General features: G+C 38.9%; 1 protein-coding gene across 6 annotated transcripts in view; it reads right to left on the bottom strand.

The window, feature by feature from the left end:
* Positions 1 to 18,334, bottom strand: part of CSMD3 (CUB and Sushi multiple domains 3) — a 933,126-nt gene that overhangs the window by 258,400 nt on the left and 656,392 nt on the right. For all 6 annotated transcript variants that reach the window (XM_060243303.1, XM_060243304.1, XM_060243306.1 and 3 more), the window contains 5 exons: positions 17,439 to 17,555; positions 12,584 to 12,799; positions 11,795 to 11,983; positions 7,856 to 8,025; positions 4,497 to 4,653 (listed from right to left, as the gene is read on the bottom strand). In XM_060243303.1, coding sequence (XP_060099286.1) covers positions 4,497 to 4,653; positions 7,856 to 8,025; positions 11,795 to 11,983; positions 12,584 to 12,799; positions 17,439 to 17,555 — 849 coding nt within the window. The remainder of the gene's footprint in view (positions 1 to 4,496; positions 4,654 to 7,855; positions 8,026 to 11,794; positions 11,984 to 12,583; positions 12,800 to 17,438; positions 17,556 to 18,334) is intronic.

Below are 18,334 nucleotides of genomic sequence, written 5' to 3'. Positions count from 1 at the left end.
GACACCCTGTGAGGTGGGTGGGGCTGAGAGGGCTCTCACAGCAGCTGCCCTTTCAAGGACGTCCTGTGATAGCTATGGCTGACCCAAGGCCATTCCAGCGGGTGCAAATGGAGAAGTGGGGAATTAAACCTGTTTCTCCCAGATAAGAGCCTGTGCACTTAACCACTACACCAAACTGGTTTAGGATTGAATAATAACATGAGAGCACAAGAATGTAGGGTCCAAGAACCCACACCACAGAACCAAGTCAGAACTTGGCTAAAGAACTATAAGTTAGGGGTAGCAGCTGAGGGGGGAATGAACATTTCCAACTGTTAAGAGGCATATATGTTTTAAATGTGACTTGCTAAGCTATAGTTAAGTACTGGTCAGAGACACTTACTGAAGAATCCTCTGATAAGTATACGGAAGTAAATACGGGGGAGGGGGGCGAAGTCACAGGTTAAACTGGCAAGGTGTCTATGAGAGTGTCATGAATAGATAGACAAAGGAAATACTTAGATTCAGAATGGACAAAAGGAAACACGTCTTTACAACTGGATTGCAAAACGCATTATTTAGTGTAGTGTGAATGCACCTAGTGATTAAAATATGGAATTAACTCCCAGAGAACACAGTGATGGCCACAAGGATAGAAAGCATTAAAAAGTGATTAGATTCATGGAGGCCAAGTCTATCAGTGGCCATGTTGGCTGAAGGGAACCTCTATGTTCAAAGGAAGTCAACCTCTGAATCCCAGTGCCAAGAGACAACATAAGGAGAAGGTCTTAGCCTCTATGAACTGTTGCTGGCTGTCCAGAGGAAATTATTGGCCATGGTGTGAGAAAGTATGTTTGACTAGCTGGGCCACTGGTCTGATCCAGCAGGGCTCTTCTTATGTTCTTTCTGTCTGGAAAAATGTGTGTGTGGGGGGTGTAATGCAAAGTAATAACTAAGAAAAGAAACTGCTACTTGAAGAACCATGCAAAGGTAATCTGGACGAAGATGAAACAGGAGTGGTTAGGAATTGCTGAAAACTTGCTTTACCATTCTCTTGGACAATATGTAGTCAGAACACTCTCAAAAAAGAGAGCTGCAAAGAGACAGCATAAACAAAATTTTGACCTCTCTGCTGAAAGCAACTAAAAGTGGACCATCTAACCAATGAAAGCTTAGAAAGCCCAGAAAGAAATCATGTTAGAAACCAGGCTTGTTTCTTTATTCTCTAACTACAGAAGGACCAAAGCTGGACATATTCATTGATGCTAACATGTTCCTTGCCATCTCTGAGAAAACTAGACATTCTGACCCTGAACTGACCAGCTGGCTACCTTGTAGCATCAGTCAGTATCATTAGGTATCATGGATTAGGTAGTATGAAATTTTGTAACTACTCAGATTACTCAACAGATGCATATACAGGAGTGTGGAATCAAACCCGGTTCTCCCAGATTACAGTCCACGCTCTTAACCACTACACCACACTGGCTCTGAAAGATCACTATACTACACTGAGAGCCAGTGCACATAAGAACATAAGACTTGCGGCACTGCCTCTCCCCATACGAGCCCTGAAGACTGCTGTGATCAGCCAACTAATATCTTCTGGCCATCCCCGGCCCAAGGGACATTCGGCTTGCCTCAACCAGGGCCAGGGCTTTTTTGGCCCTGGCCCCAGCCTGGTGGAATCAGCTCCCTGTGGAGATCCAGGCCCTACCGGATTTACTTCTGTTTCATAGGGCCTGCAAGATGGAGCTGTTTCGCCAGGCCTTTGGTTGAGGCAAGCAGACATCCTTTCATTCTACTGCTTATACCATCTATTGCCCTCCCCCACAATGGGCTATAAAACTACAACAAGCCGAAATATTTGTTTTTTCATCTGAAATATGTGCCTGCCCACCTGTGTATATTTTTTGAGCTATGTTTTACTTGTATATTATCGAGTTATTGCTGTATTTTAAGTGTTTTATTATGACTGTGATCCGCCCTGAGCCTGTATGGGAAAGGGCGAAATATCAACCAAAATAAATAAATAAAGAAGAGAAGCCATGTTGAATCAGGCCAATGGTTCATTCAGTTCAACACTGTCACACAGTGGCCAAAAAACCAGGTGTCATCAGGAGGTCCACCAGTGTGATATAGTGGTTAAGAGACAAGTGTCTGAAAGACCCTGGTTTGAATCCCCACTCATGGCACGGAAGCTCACTGGATGACCTTGGGCCAGCCACGCTCTCTCAGACTAGCCTACCTCACAGGGTTGATGTTGTGAAGATAGAGGCAAGAATGATGTAAACTGCATTGAATTTCCATTGGGGAGAAAGCCAGGGTGCATACAAACAAACAAGACCCTGAACTTCCTTGGTGGTCTCCCATTCAAGTGCTAACTACAGCCAACCCTGCTTAGCTTCCAGGTTCTGACGTGACTGAGCAAACCTGGGCCCTACAGGTCAGGACACAGGCACATTAGCATAGAGCAGGGGTGGCCAACGGTAGCTCTCCAGATGTTTTTGCCTACAACTCCCATCAGCCCCAGTCATTGGCCATGCTGGCTGGGGCTGATGGGAGTTGTAGGCAAAAACATCTGGAGAGCTACCGTTGGCCACCCCTGTCATAGAGTTAAAATGCCTGCATGCCTAAGAGCAGCACTGTCTTTTAATGACACACAATACAAATTTAAATGTTACTACCAGGGCTTTTTTGAGCAAGAATGTACAGGAACACAGTTCCAGCTGGCTGGGTGTCAGGGGTGTGGCTTAATATGCAAATGAGTTCCTGCTGGATTTTTTCTGCAAAAAGGCCCTGTGTGAAACAATTGTGACATCAGGGTGTGTAGCTTAATATGCTGGGCTTTTTCTACAAAAAAAAACCCTGGTTACTACTAACAGAAGCCAGGCTATGCGCAACAAGATCTAGGGCCTTCTCGGTGGCAGCACCAGAACTCTGGAACACCCTCCCAGAAGCTATAAGGGCCCTGCGGGATTTGTCGGCGTTCCGCAGGGCCTGTAAGACCGAACTGTTTAGACAGGCTTTTCTGGTTGACTGAAAATGGGCTGCCACCAGACATCCTACAGAAGCTGGTGGTCATAGTCAGAACCCAATACCGCCAGACTGGATTGAGATAGCGTAATAGTTTTAAACTGATAAATGTATTATGGTTTTATATGTTTTATGGAATTGATTGTTTTTATGATACTGTAAGCCGCCCTGAGTCCGCTTGCGAGGAGAGGGCGGGATATAAATGTAAAGTAATAAATAAATAAATAACATGTTACTAGTAATATTACTAGTAAGATCTGTTTGATTTGATAACAAACAAAGGGCATGCTGATTTATGGCATTTTAGGATGAATTTAAAGAGCTGCTGAAGCTTTGGGAGTTGCTTGTAGTAGATTGTAAGCAGCAAATAAATAACGAGAACTCAATCAGCCTTGATCTCTATGATCTCAAATTGAAGAGATTGTGGGATGCCCACAACCAAATAGTTCAGAATCACTCTTAATGCATTACTGGCCAAATCAATCATAGCCAAAATTGAAAGAAGTACTAACTTCACCGCTGCTGGTAATGACAAAAATCATACTGGTAAAGTATTGAAAAACAAACAAAGTGCTTACATAAGACAGTTGTTTTTTTAAAAAAAGGGATATTTTGGTTCAAGACAAAATTGTGGCACAGATGGTCCATGCAGCAAACCCATTGTTAACCAGCACATATGTTGAAAAGTTTTCTTTGAATACACAAATTGATGGGGCAGTGATGCTCTGTATTCTTGTGCTTGCGGTTGCGGGGGGCACAGTGGAAGGGCTTCTAACCCCACTAGTGGACCTCTTGATGGCACTTGGTTTTTTTGGCCACTGTGTGACACAGAGTGTTGGACTGGATGGGCCATTGGCCTGATCCAATATGGCTTCTCTTATGTTGTTATGTAAGTCTTCTACTGTGCGTTTGATACCAAATACTTAGACTTAGAGAGTCAGTTTGGTGTAGTGGTTAAATGCATGGACTCTTATCTGGGAGAAGCGGGTATGATTCCCCACTCCTCCACTTACAGCTGCTGGAATGGCCTTGGGTCAGCCATAGCTCTCATAGGAGTTGTCCTTGAAAGGGCAGCTGCTGCGAGAGCCCTCTCAGCCCCACCCACCTCACAGGGTGTGTGTTATGAGGGGAGAAGATATAGGAGACTGTAAGCCGCTCTGAATCTCTGATTCAGAGAGAAGGACGGGGTATAAATCTGCAATTCTTATTTTTTGTGCTTTACTGAATTGTTATTTGTAAATAATTATTGCATAAGTGAAAGTATCTTTGCATATTTATATTTGTAACAAAACATAAGAAGTCTTTAATAAAAAAGCACACTGATGTATTTACAGTGATGCAACAACCATGACCTCATTCACCTGGTGCTCTCACATAATCCATTCAACCTGAATCTGAATCCCCTGACATTTCCCCCAAGAGGGACAGAAAGCTTGTCGCTCCCATAATCAGCATCTTGTTCCACTTTCTGAAATACTTACTAGTATATACAAGTTGAAAACCCTCATCTGTCCCTTCAGAATCTGAATTAAATTCAAGCCAGAGATGATTTGAAGTGCTGCTCAGTGTTAGCCCTCGCAGTGACGCTCCAGTAAATGCCCCCAGCAAGTGTGCTGTATTGTCCCTTCCATCATATATCTGTAAAACAAATTGGCCTTGGATAATTTCCAACACACATAACAGAGTAATAGCAAAGCAAGCTGCTATTTCAATTATGAGACAGATCAGGGCTGCTGCATCTCCTTATTATATGTTTATGCAGTGTCTCTTATGATCCCTATTCCTTTTAAACTAAGTCAATTTGCTATGATTTTCTTTTTTTTAAAACCCTGCATGACAATAGGCAGGGGCAAAGCTTTCATTTCAAAACTATGCTTTTAAACATCTGTATTTACTTTGCCACTGCCAATATTTTAATGGCAGCATCAACACATAATAAATTATCATTTGGTGTACCCATTTCTATACTAGTCACAGAAATAGCATAATGAAAAAAATACAATTTCTTTGCAGCCATGAATATTAAAGCAACTTATGTACAATCTTAGTAAATAAAGACATATTCTCATTTATATCAATACTATAAAAGGGAACCAAAGGAGCTCAGATGGAACAAACAGAATAACTGTGGTTGTAAGTCGGAAGGACAATTTAATCTATATGTAAATTTTGAATCTATTTATTATATACTTATTTTATTTCCCTATACTGCTGAAGAGTTTTCCTCTCCCCTGCAAATACTCTTGAAATGGTGCTGAGAAGAAGAAAATATTTCAGATGAAATGTAACAGCATTTAGCCAGTTTCAAACTGGGAAATAAACGGCAGTTTGGTCCATGGTAGATGTCATATTTAAAGCTTACAGTCTTTAAGTAGTAATTACATTTGTAGCTGACTACCTGCTGTACTTCATTTCAAACACGAAGAGTTCACAGTGAAAGAACTAAATCATCATTCTTTCTTATCTTCTGCTATGTCAATACAAAATGAATGTTAAAATAAATCATAATGTTCTCTTTTAATTTTTCCAACAAAAATCAAATTAAAATAAATATTACTAGCACTTTGTATTTCACAAACATGTTTTACTTAATATTATTCAAAGAACTTTTAAATAGAGAGAACAAAAATAAAAACAAAAACCTAATCATGTTTCTTATGCTTTCTCCATTTAACACCATATGATTAAACAATTACCTCATACTAGGTTAGCCTATCAGACCATAATGTTCTACTTTAACTGGCAGGGACCTTCACTTTGCTGATAACATCAAATTATTCAGAATAGAGAAAACTCAAACAGACCGTGAAGAACTCCAATATGACTTTTCCAAACTGGATGAATGGGCAACAGATTGAGAAAAATAAATAAAAATGAAGTAATGCATACTGGGCCCAAAATGGATATTTAAATGCAATTTTCTGCCAGTGGAAGAGGTGGAGAATTCTCATTTATTCTGCTATTGTGAAGCACAGAACTCTAGAACATACATTTAGAGTGTGTGAATTGTCCCTTAAGTGGTCGTCTGCTTAGCTTTACAAAGGAAACTGGAGTGTCCTGAGGCAGATGCCAACAGGAAGGTTTCAACACTAGAGACGGGCATTGCATTCAGCTAAGCCCAGCCACCACACAATTTGGCCCAGCCTGAAAGTAACCACCACACAATTCAACCTTGCTTTATGTTTATAGAGACATTTCCCCAGTGTGTTACTATCTTAATGTTACAGATTTGTATGCAGGGCTTTTTTTTGAGCAGGAACACAGTTCCAGCTGGCTTGGCCAGGATCTGGCGAAAAAAAAAAAAAAAGGTCTCCAGCAGAGAGAAGGCAGCCATATGCTCTCAGACTGCATGCTCTATCCTCTCTGCCACCTCCAATGAGCTTGTGAAGAGAGTGAGAAATGCAGAGCCGCCCATGAGCACCCCCTCCTAGGAGAAGCTGGGCCTGCTGCTGCCTGCTCCACTGCATGTGGCTCTCTCTCTCCAGCCATGTATGGGGGGGGGGGTGAAACAAGATCTCTCATTGGGCTGTGTGTGAGGACACATCCATGAAATGCAGCTGATGGCACTGTACTGTTCTGTGTCAATATGTAGAAAGAATGGGTGACGTCACTTTTGGTGACATCAGGGGGTGTGGCCTAATATACAAATGAGTTCCCGCTGGGCTTTTTCTACAGAAAAACCCTTGGATCCATTGATTATACAGAACCTCTTCCCTTTGTATCTTTGTGTGCAAATGGATCAGACAACAGACTGGGAAGATTCAGATGGAAGGAAAACATTGATGAGGGAAGGATTCAACACCTCTCCCCCAGTGCACATTATCTTCCCTCAATTTCTATGGTGGTGCTAAAGTTTTTTTAAAAAATTGCAAAAAGAAAAGAGAGATGATCGCACATGTGCTGTAGCCTTAATAAAAGGAATGTGGAAAGGTGATATGTGAAGTACATAAATGACAAGGGAAGAAGGCTTTAGTATTTTAAGGGAAATGGAAGACTGATGAGAAAACAAATAACTATATAACTTACCAAGAAAAAAATGAAATGAAAATAAATGGGATGCAGGATTTAATTTAGAAATAAAGTTAATGGCAGCAAAAAAATAAGAACCAGTCTTTCGATTCAAGAAGATGACTTGTTTCTGTAATATACTTTAAAATGACACCTGAAGTAACTAAAAGCAGTAACAGTAGCACGCTACAAAAATATTTAATTAACACCCCACTTGATAATCCCACCATTACTGGATGGTCCTTCCTCTGATGTGACCCAGCACTTAATTTAAAACTGCTAACTCAAAAGAGATGTTTAATCTCTCCCATTCATTATTTTTTTCTATGCTCAGTGATAAATATTGAGCAAAATATTACATAGGTACATGGAGAATGAAATACTGGGTATATTTTGTGTTTTATTTAAATAAATTCTGGGCCAAATGGGGGACATATTTTCTACTCACCTTTCGTTTTGGGCATCTGTTCACAGTGGATGGATTTCATTTCCCTAAGGGATGTGGATAGTTTAAATTCTACTGGGTACATTATGACAGCAGAAAGACCAATTAAGCTTTGATCCTTCCTGAAAACAGGGATATATATGCTTCCAAGACCACAGCACTAGCCATGAAATATAATTACATTTCTCTGGCAATGGAGTGGATTAAACAACAAGAATAAACAGAAAAAAGCCCGTTCAGCAGCAACTGCCTCAATGTGCATTACACTCACACACATACTGATTGTTATTTTTTTTAATAACATAATTAAGTGAACTGTTCCTTTTACAACAATGAAATAAACAGATTGCTATAATATGTTTTGAAATAATGGATGTTGCAACCCACCTTAAGAATATCTCCTTGTGCTAAATGAAATGTTCTGGCAGATATATTGATTCCCTTCCCTGCTTGTACTTGAATGCTGTAAATACATTCATGGTTGTTTTCATAGTTGAGTGGGTAATTGGGGGACAGCAAAATTCCTTCATTATTTGTAGCAGATGCTCCACATTCAGCTGCAGGTAAAGCAGAATTTGAGGTATAGCTCAATAGAGAACATAAATTATTTCAGTTATGGTAAAGCTGAGATGCTGAAATACCACCTAATACCAATAATTAATATCTAGATGCAAGTTTTAAACTTAAATACTTTGATCTCCTAGGCTCTCTTCATATATGCAGATATGCCAAACTCATTGCCTATATAGTCATAGCTCTCATGATGTGAAATATTAAAACTTCTACAGTAACAGATGTTTAGCAATTTTAACTGTGTGAATATCAGTGAAGGACTTTTCTGGAGGAAAGGAAGAAAAACATATTTTCTTTCTGGAAAACTACCCAATGTTCAAAATACAATGTGATCAGATTTAAATATGTATTTCAATTCATATTTACCAAATCACTTGTGTCATTCAGAAGAAAAACGATGTGTAAATATTTCAAATCATTAAACAAAATTAAAAAAACACCCATATGATAACTTTGTTCCAAATCTAAAATAAAAACAAAAGACAAACAGGCAAAACAAAAACAAAACTTGAACTTAAGTATTTTATTGTGGAAAATGGAGGAAACAAACCAAGTTTTAATGTTTTTTTTTAAATGGACCTTTATACAAAAATTATTTCTGAGTAGTATTTACAACAAAAAAATAATGCATACTGTGCATTTCTTTGACATAGTTTAAATTTAAGAAAGAAAGGAAAAATACCTAAACACACAGAAATTGTTGACATATTAATGTTATCACATCCAAAGAAATACACATAAAATATAATGCACAGCCCATCAACAAATCTATTTCAACATAATGTAGGTCTCTTCCACAGAAATCACTAGGACAACCACATTTCACTGTCCCTCTACACAATGCCACTTGCATCGCTTATTAGTTTCATAACAGATTGCTGGTTACGATATCCTTTTTACCAGGGCTTTTTTTGTAGCAGGAACTCCTTTGCATATTAGTCAACACACCCCTGATGTAGTCAATCCTCCTGGAGCTTACAGTAGGCCCTGCACCAAGAGCCCTGTAAGTTCTTGGAGGATTGGCTACATCAGGGGTGTGTTGATTAATATGCAAAGGAGTTCCTGCTACAACCCCCCCCCCCCCGCTTTTTACCATTTGAGAGAAGACATTTAAATAGTAGTTTGAAATAGTCTTGGGTCTGATTTGACCCACACAGTTGATTAAGCCAGTTTATGACCCACACTTTGAATTGATATTACTATATGCATTTGTAACTATATGTACATTCCCACCACGTCTACAAATCTATAAAACATACATATAGTCTCTTGAACAATTCCGTGGAAAAATTACCTGGAAAAAAAATTAGTTGCAATTTAGAAACTCTCCACTCTGCATAATACTGTATTGACAAAAGAAAGCATTCATTATTATTTTTATGAAAGACTCTTCAGAAATGGACAATCTTCCATGGAGGGAATGAAGCACTAGAAAATTTTCCTTCCCACACCTTTTGTAGTAATTATAAAAGCATCTATTTTCAAATTACACTTTTTCAAATTGTGTTGTTTTTCTTACATCACATCTATTAATTTTCATGGCATGTTTGAAATCAGAAACGATAATACAGTCCTGAGTCAATAAAATTAAGGGGGGCAGAATGCACAGTAAAGAAAGTTTTAACACTTAAAACTGGTCAATGAAATCAAAGGTGTGTGTGGGGGGAATCGAAGTAACAAAATAACTTAAGGAGGAAATCATTTCTTTGCTGAAAACAAACTATAACAGAATGAACGAAGGTTGTGGGTATTAAGTAAAGCAAGTAAACCATGTTACAAGGGTACCATACTGTAAGGGGGGGAGCAAATTGTGTAGATTATCGTTGGAAAGAGTTGGATGCAGATAATTCCAGGTTGTATCATTCTAATGATAAGAGATGTTGAAAAGTAAGAATACACAGAATAGTGGAAACACATTTTGCCTTGTCTGTTATCCTTTTATGGGATTAACTCAGAGGGTTGTAGTGGGAAGGGGGAACTAACACACTGCCCACAAAGTGGTGGACACTTGTGTGTTTGGCCTCCCTGCTACTAATGTCCAGCCATCTGTCTATACGGAGCACTGATATTGTTTAACTCCACTCGACTCCATTTCATTTTGTTCAGCTCATGGATTTATGCTATATATGTTTCACCATCTTTAGTTGTTTTTAAAATTGTATAATTTTTTTTTAGAATGTATTCAAACTGGTTTTTAATGTCTTGATTGTGTTTCTACCTGTCCTGAGCCTGCTTATGCAGAGGGCAGGATAGAAATCTAAATAATAAAATAAAAAATAAAGAGATTGGAAGCAAAGAAAAATACTGACAACAGAAAGGAACCAAAGAAATTTCTGTAAGAATCTTCTAGGAAAATAAGCTATATTCCCAATAGAAAATGATGAAAATTTCAGGAAGTGAAGTTCACCATACTCTTACTAGTCTTTAGCTGGCCAGAGCTAATTAGCATTATAAGTGAATCTGAAAACTGCTGTGAATAGAACTGCTTGTAGCTGAGTAGTGAGGACAACACATACTATAGATTAGTGGCCTGCAATGGTGTTTTTCTATAATGATGGGTTCCTTCAAAGCTTACCAATGAGTTCTTCAAGGAAAAGACATCTAGACATTAGGAATTTATTAATTTTATATATTTGTATCCCAGTACTCCTGTTTGAGATGGCTAAAACAGATACTTTTAAATGCATCTTAGACTATAAAAGAATGAAATAAAAAGCCATATAAAATATTATAATATAATTAAAAAAAAATCCTCAAACTTCAAATGCCACATGAAAAAGGGGAAACTCCTTGGATGGACATTCTCTGCCAACAAATCTGAAACCATCGAGGAGCTGCGTCTGACATTTCCAAAGTCAATATTTCAAATTTCCAGTTGGTCTAACAAGGTGGTATTGTTGACCACAAGTAACAAAATTGTCTACCTGTTCTGGTAGCATTAACAAGAGCATTCCCACAGATCACCTGTACCCACAGGACATTCACCAAGGCTAGCAATGCCTTCTGCATCCAATATTGATACTGGAAAAAATGTCATATAGCTGAGGACAGCATTGGTCCGTCATCAAGCCTGCCCCCCCCCCCCATTCTACATTAACCCTGAAGAGCCTACAAAAAGTAACACCCTTCCCCCAGAACAGATCAGATTACCAGACTTGACAAAGGAATTAATAATTGCGTTTTGCAGCAACTCAACAATGAATCCCTCTCAAATGCAGCAGAAACTTTGAGCTGATTCTGAAATGAAACTGTATTCTGATAGAGTATCTCACATGTTCTTTTATAGCTTGTGTTAATTACGCTGGAAAGGAGCAGTTTTACAAAGACTTCAGCTTTGCCTTATTAAGCATAGATCTTAGAAAGCTTTCCCTGATTATCAAGAAGAATTGTTCCAGAAACGTCAATAAAGAAACCATAGGTTTTTATGGGAACTGACTACAAAATTGGTAGATTGACCTTAAAATCCTAAAGCCTTCCTGTATTCTGAATTTGTTTTTAGACTTCATTAGATAGAATGCAAAATGTATTTTAGATACGACAAAGTAATAAAATCTTCTCTAAGCAATAAGTGTTAAAGTTCAACAGCAAGCTACATATAAAACCCTCAAACCTGCTGAAAACATCTGAGTGAGGTATAGAGTATAATTGTATCAGAAAGAAGTGGTGTGTTACCATGCTTATCCATGCTGTATATTTGCAACTCCATGGACAATGACTACACATACAAGCAAATGAAAGCAGCTGACCACGTACCCACACACCTGGGCAGAGGTGCACTCCACACACGTCGGCCACCACCAAGACAGATAATCTCTGATGCTCCTTCTAAACGGTATCCAGATGAACAAGAGAATGTTAAAGTGTCTCCTACTCCAAAGTTAAACCCTATTCTGCTTCCAAATTGCGGAGTCCCAGGATCTTCACAGGGTTCAAGGTTGTATTCTGTGGGAGAGGAAAAAAATCAACTTCTTTCTCCAAAATTTCTTCCAAATTTCCCTTCACACTTGGTCTTCTGCCTTATTATCAAGCATGCAGTTGTACCTGAGAATCAATTTAGGCTCCAGATAAATTTTCAGAATAAACGCTGTATAAGTAAATAGGCAATTCAACCGCAATTTAGAAATCATGCCCATAAACGTCCATAGCATCTGCAAGATGCATGCTTGCCATTCTCATAATAGCTATAAATGTCTCTAATAGTCTGAATCTGACACATAAAATGAACTTAAATTACTGTGCAGGATAAAAGTATGACCAATTTCCTCATGGGCTCCTTTCAAATATCACTTCTTGAATAAGACTTGAAATCATTTTGATGCAACGTGATTGTCTTCAGCACACATTACAATTGCCACAGCAGAGAAACTAAGGATTTTTTTTTTATTACACAAATGACACAAAATCAATCGTTAAAGTCACATTTTTAAGTGGCATTTGTCAGAATATATTTTCCCCTTTCGTTTTTTCCCCCCTCTTTCCTTCCAGGTCAAGTTCACTAAAACAGCGAGCACTTTATACAAATACCTCATTTTGATCTCTTACCAGAGAAAGTAATATTAAATCCTTCATATGATATTGAGAAGTCAGAAATGAAGCGCAACTGAGCCCTGAAATTTCCATAGAGACCAGCATTGATTGCCGACGGAAGTTCTGAGCCAGTCAGGCGTGCCAGTGGCCGAGTGAAGCTGCCATTCTCTGTGATTAGTAAGTAGTCGTGATGATCTTCCAAATGAAAGGTGTGAAAGGTGAACTGCACTCCTATTAGAAAAAAATAAAATTAGACCCACATATCACACAGTTAACATGAAAGCAATTATATCATTGATTAAACTCATGCATCTCATTACAAACGCGGGTTCTGAAAATTAAACAAGTCTTACATTACCCTTGCCCTCATTCCTCCATCAGGGTTTTTTATATATATATATATATACAAAACACTGAAACTAGCTTTTAATGCATTTCTAAGTGTTCTTCTATGTTTCATTGGAAGGTGGGAAGATGAAGATTGCTTAAAGCATTAATACTCATTTATAGAATTACAAATCAGATGCAAGTAGAATTAAAATTGGGTTTCAGAGTGGTCAATAAGGCAATTTTAATGAATAACGGAGCTGGAATATGTGCTGCTATTATAGAGGAAGCCTGGGGAAAAAGAATAGGAATCTGAGGTAATTCCACTGTTCCCTCCCACACACTTTTACTCTACTGCTTTACACCAACATCTTATTTTAATATCACAAAAATAGAAGTTTTTAATTTTTTTTTTTTAAGTTTTCACTTCCAGGCTAGATTACTATAACTCGCTCTATGCAGGCTTGCCCTTGGGGCTGATCCGGAAATGTCAACTGGTGCAAAGTGCAGCAGCACAGCTGTTAACTGGATTGCCTTTATGGGCAAGCAGTCGGCCGATGCTATGCTAATTGCACTGGTTACCTATCGAGTACTGGATCTGCTTCAAGGTTCTAGTACTGACATTTAAAGCCTTACGTGGCTTGGGACCAACATACTTGTGGGACCGCCTCTTCCCATACAAGCTCCAAAGACTATTGCGATCTGCTAACCAACATCTTCTGGCCATTCCTGGCCCAAAGGACGTTCAGCTTGCCTTGACCAGGGTCAGGGCTTTTTCAACCCTGGCCCCGACCTGGTGGAATCAACTCCTCATGCAGATTCAGGCCCTACTACCATTCCGTAGGGCCTGTGAGACAGAGCTATTCCACCAGGCTTTTGGTTGAGACAAGCAGGAGTCCTTACCCTACTATTTATACCATCCATCTGACCCCTCCTCAATGACTACCATCTGGATTATTATATTCGGGCCGATATTTATGTTTTATAATCTGCAAAATATGTCCACACCAAAATACATCTACCAAAATAATAAATAAATAAATAATGTCTTCCTTAGAAGGGCTCAATACTTAATGGTTTGCTGGGTAAGACAAGGAGTGTAACAGAATTTTGCTTTAAAACAGTGACAAGTTCACATACAAACACAGCTTTACTAAGCTAACATTTTTTTCTGCCTGAGAAAGAATTGTTTCTTTTGGAACTCCTCCTTAAACCCAAGAACCTCAGCCTACTGAAAGATGGTTAGCTTGTCTCTGGGGATACTTTCCTCAATCTCCTTACAAGTACCTAATCTGCTAGTTCCCTAAAGTAGCACAGAATATCTGCTCTATTCCTGCCTCTTTTCTGCCTGAGATCCATGTACCTGTACTACAGACATCTGAGTTCTGGTCCTTCACCAGGTGAAGCCTAGCTACTTATCTATTCTCCTAGCAATATCTCCCAAGCCCTTCTGAGGCAGCTACAGACTTTCCCTCCTCTCAACTCTTCCCCCCCCCCCCCGGAGGTTCCATAGCTTCTCATTGGCTGATGTTGCTTGGCATCTGCCTACTCCCCCTGTAGGCAGCAATTGGCTGGGATGCCTGGAGGGCAGAAGTGAGGCCATCCATCACACTATTTTCCTTGCTCCCTATTCCTATAGTTTTTTACATCCCTGGGGTGTCAGTTTTGTATTACAGGATCTGCATGGAATAACAGCTGTGCAGGTTGATGGGATTCAGTGAGGAGAGGAATGGAGGCAAAATGGACTTAGCTGTAGAAAAGGTTTTTTTTGTTTTGTTTTTATATTACAGTACATTTATCAGCTTGAAAACACAAATATTCTATGGAATAATAATCAGAACTAACAAGTAGTATGTGAACACTTTCCCAAGACATTAATGGTCTTTCTGCACAACTCTCATGTATTTCAATAGTGGTCTGATCAACTGCATTCTCAAATATCATTTGTAATATCAAAAGTGTCAAGTATCGATATTTCTCAATAATCAGTCTTTTGTTGCCAAATCAAAAGTTGCTTTATTGTAGAAACTAAGAAGCTTTACCAAGTACAGAATCCTTGGAAGTAATGACGTATACATGGGTATATAGTTGCTATATAGGATTACTTCAAAGGATAGTATAAAGATGCATTTTGAGTCACGGGTTCAAAGGTTACTACACAGTATCTCTTTTATTACTAAGGAATTTAGGCTATTAAAAACATCTCCCTTTCTCACACTTCTCCGAGACCTGATAAGAACTGTCTGTGTGAATCTGGGGGAGAGGCACCTCACAGCTTTACCAGCCATGCTATAGTGTAAACATCCTTGGGCTAGATAGATTTACTGCTTGCCCAACCGTTGTAAAGAGGAGGGGGCGGTGGATACTAGTGGCCTGCTCTCTGTCTGAGAAACCATCATGACACTTAGAAAAATGCATGCTTGACAAAAAGCTTAATATGATCTGTAGCATCACCAGCTGCATTGTCTCCTTTGTATATCAAGGGTTCCTTCAAAGCTGAAATGAAATGAATGTGAGAAATTTACATCACCTAATGAGGATGGTTAGCAACCCCAGGTTCCCTTAATCTTTTATATCTTAAATGTTTTCACTACAAAAGCAAGGAACACTGAACCATATTGGAATGCTAAATGATTTGCCTCAGGTAGTACAGTTTCTGTTGAGCTCTGACAAAATACCTATTTAAGTCATAGCACAGTATGCATACACACACAAGGGATGTTAAGGGATGCTAAAGCTGAAAGGAGCATATGACAAGTTCTACAGCTGAACAGTCAGGGGGTAGGTACAGTGCTCCATCCCCTCTATGCATGCAAGAGTAGGCTGGGATGAAAGGGATTTGAGAAAAATCCCAAACCTGGTTTTGAGCCAGGATGGTATTACCCAGTTGAGGAGCCTTGCTCTGCAAGTCTGTGGTAACCCATGCTTTAAAAATTAAATAAATTGCATAAACATGTATCTCACTGGTAACATGACAAACATGGTGTCTGACAAAGGGAACTCTGACTCTTAAAAATTTACATTTTGAAAATCTTTTTGGTTTCTAAGGTGCTACTGGACTCAAATCTAACTGTTCTACTGCAAACCAACATGGCTATCCTCAGAAAACAGCTTTCACAGCATCACAATGTAAAACATTCTATGAGGATTATATATATATACATACATACACACACACACACACACACACACACACATATATATATATATATATATATATATATATATATATATATATATATATATATATATATATATATATATAATCTTGAACACTTCATAGATTGTTCACTGTCATATCATGAATCACTTGTTTAACATCAAAAAATACTAGTCTTCCTCCAGCACATATTGGAGTTAAGGCTGCCAGCCATCTGCTGTCAACCGCAAGAGACTATGAAGGTGTGGCAGGGCTGATATTGTGGCAATGCTGTTTCCAGTTATATAGCCAGTGATGATGTCATGGTATTGTAGCATGCTTGACAAATTTCCCAGATCTCTATTGCAAAACTGTAAAGATTTGGAAAAGTCCGAGAGCAGGGGTTCCCAGTGTGCTTTCCATGAGTGCCACACTGCCCAAGTATTGCAGAAAGTGGGTGGAGCCAGACAAGGCTTTTGAAAACACAGCTTCTGATTGGCCACTAGAAATCTGATTGGATGTGTAGTCCTTAAAGATGTTGCTTTGGCAGCAACTCCCACCACAGCAGCAAGATCTTCACTGTGACCCAAGATATGCTATGTGTATGCAAGAAAATACTTTTAAACAAAACAGGTACTCTGCTAAGCAGAGCTTACATTATAAGCTGAAGTGTTACTATTAGAGTGATACATACCCTCACTGCCTTACTTTCTATGGTTGCACTCATTCCCCTGTGTTAGATTCCCAAAGGTGCTTACAGGCTCAAAAAGTGTAGGGATACCCTTCCTACAGCACTGCAGCATTGCTGTGACATCACTTCTGGGTAGGCCCTTGGAAGTGATGATGTAGTGTCACTGCCTTTCTTTTTCTTTTTTTGCTTCTACTTCTCCACTGAACAGCAGGAGGAACAGCAGCTGTTGAAGCCAAGAGCAGGCTGTTCTGTACTGGAGCACGCTGCAAGCAAGTGAAGTTACACATGTACAGGACTTTCCTGCTTCACACTTGTGCTACAGTCTTTAGCACTGCCACCACCTCTGAAACTCAAAAAGATGGTGAACCTCAGGAAAAGAATAGAAAAGAGAAGGAGCACAGAAAGCGCCCATCTTCTTGCATGAGCAAAAGTGCCTTCCGTTCATGCAAGGGCAAGTTTAGATCCAAACCTATATGGGAGCCATAGTGAAATAACAATAGAGATGGAAAGGAAACCAATATAACTAGCAATACTATAGATCCTGCTATGCATATTTCATACATATTTTTGTTTGAAAGACAAATTGTTCTGACAGCTCACCGCACTGATTGCACTGGAAGATGGAGGGTAAACTCCCCCCCCCCCATTTCCTCAAGCAGTAGAATGAAATACAAGCCTTTATAGTTATGCAAAATATAAGTAAATTATTTTACCTTTCCCATGGGTAACATCCACAGTCCATGTACAATTGAGTGAATTTGGATAGAGTTCAGGGTAACCCGGGGATAAAATAGTTCCACTTGGCCCTCTAACATCTCCTCCACACAAAGCTGAGAATGAGATACACACATAATGTAGGCACATAAATACGACTGTTCATATTTAAATTAAACATGGAAAAGAACAAGTCAAAAATCTATTATCTCTGTTCAAACAATAGCCTGCATGTGTGGGAGTGCCACCAGTTCCCTTGGGTGACAAATCTCTAATTGTTCCCAATATTTACACAAAGTGCTTGGAAAGGAAACATGATTAATTAATTGTTGAGAAGCTTTGGAGTAAAGAAAATGAATTGCTAATTATACTGGTTGATTCCAGAGAATTCCTAATAAAAATATATATATATTATTCACAAAAAAAAATGTTTTACATTTTCAGAATCAACAGTGACTATTAAAAACAAGCATAAGTTATAATTGGAAAAAGGAAAAGGCAGTATGAAGATGCAGAGTTTGGAGAAACAAACTGCTTCCTACATATAAACTAACTTTTAAAAATTTATCCTGTGCTCACATCATATAATTCACATGTGTTTAATCCATAGTTTATACATTGCATATGTTGTTCCACTGCACCATGTGGTCAAGCAGGTGTTGCATGTTTCCAAAACAAAACAAAAATCTATACTGCCCATATTTCAGATATAAAAGACAGAATAAGTGTGCACACCAGTAGTGACATGCAGCTGTTCAAACACTCTCTTGGAGAAGACACAGTTCGAAACTTCAGAAAACAAAAAAGGCAGATGTTTCAGGCATGCATTAAAACAAATACTCCAGCCCCCTATTTTGCCTACTACTGGTCTTTTGCTTACAACTTCAGAGTTTTA

The sequence above is a fragment of the Heteronotia binoei genome, chromosome 7 (assembly GCF_032191835.1).
Source record: "Heteronotia binoei isolate CCM8104 ecotype False Entrance Well chromosome 7, APGP_CSIRO_Hbin_v1, whole genome shotgun sequence".
In the NCBI taxonomy this organism is placed as follows: Eukaryota; Metazoa; Chordata; class Lepidosauria; order Squamata; family Gekkonidae; genus Heteronotia; species Heteronotia binoei.
The sequence above is the reverse complement of the archived record's forward strand: the minus strand, read 5'-3'. Positions and strand labels throughout refer to the sequence as shown.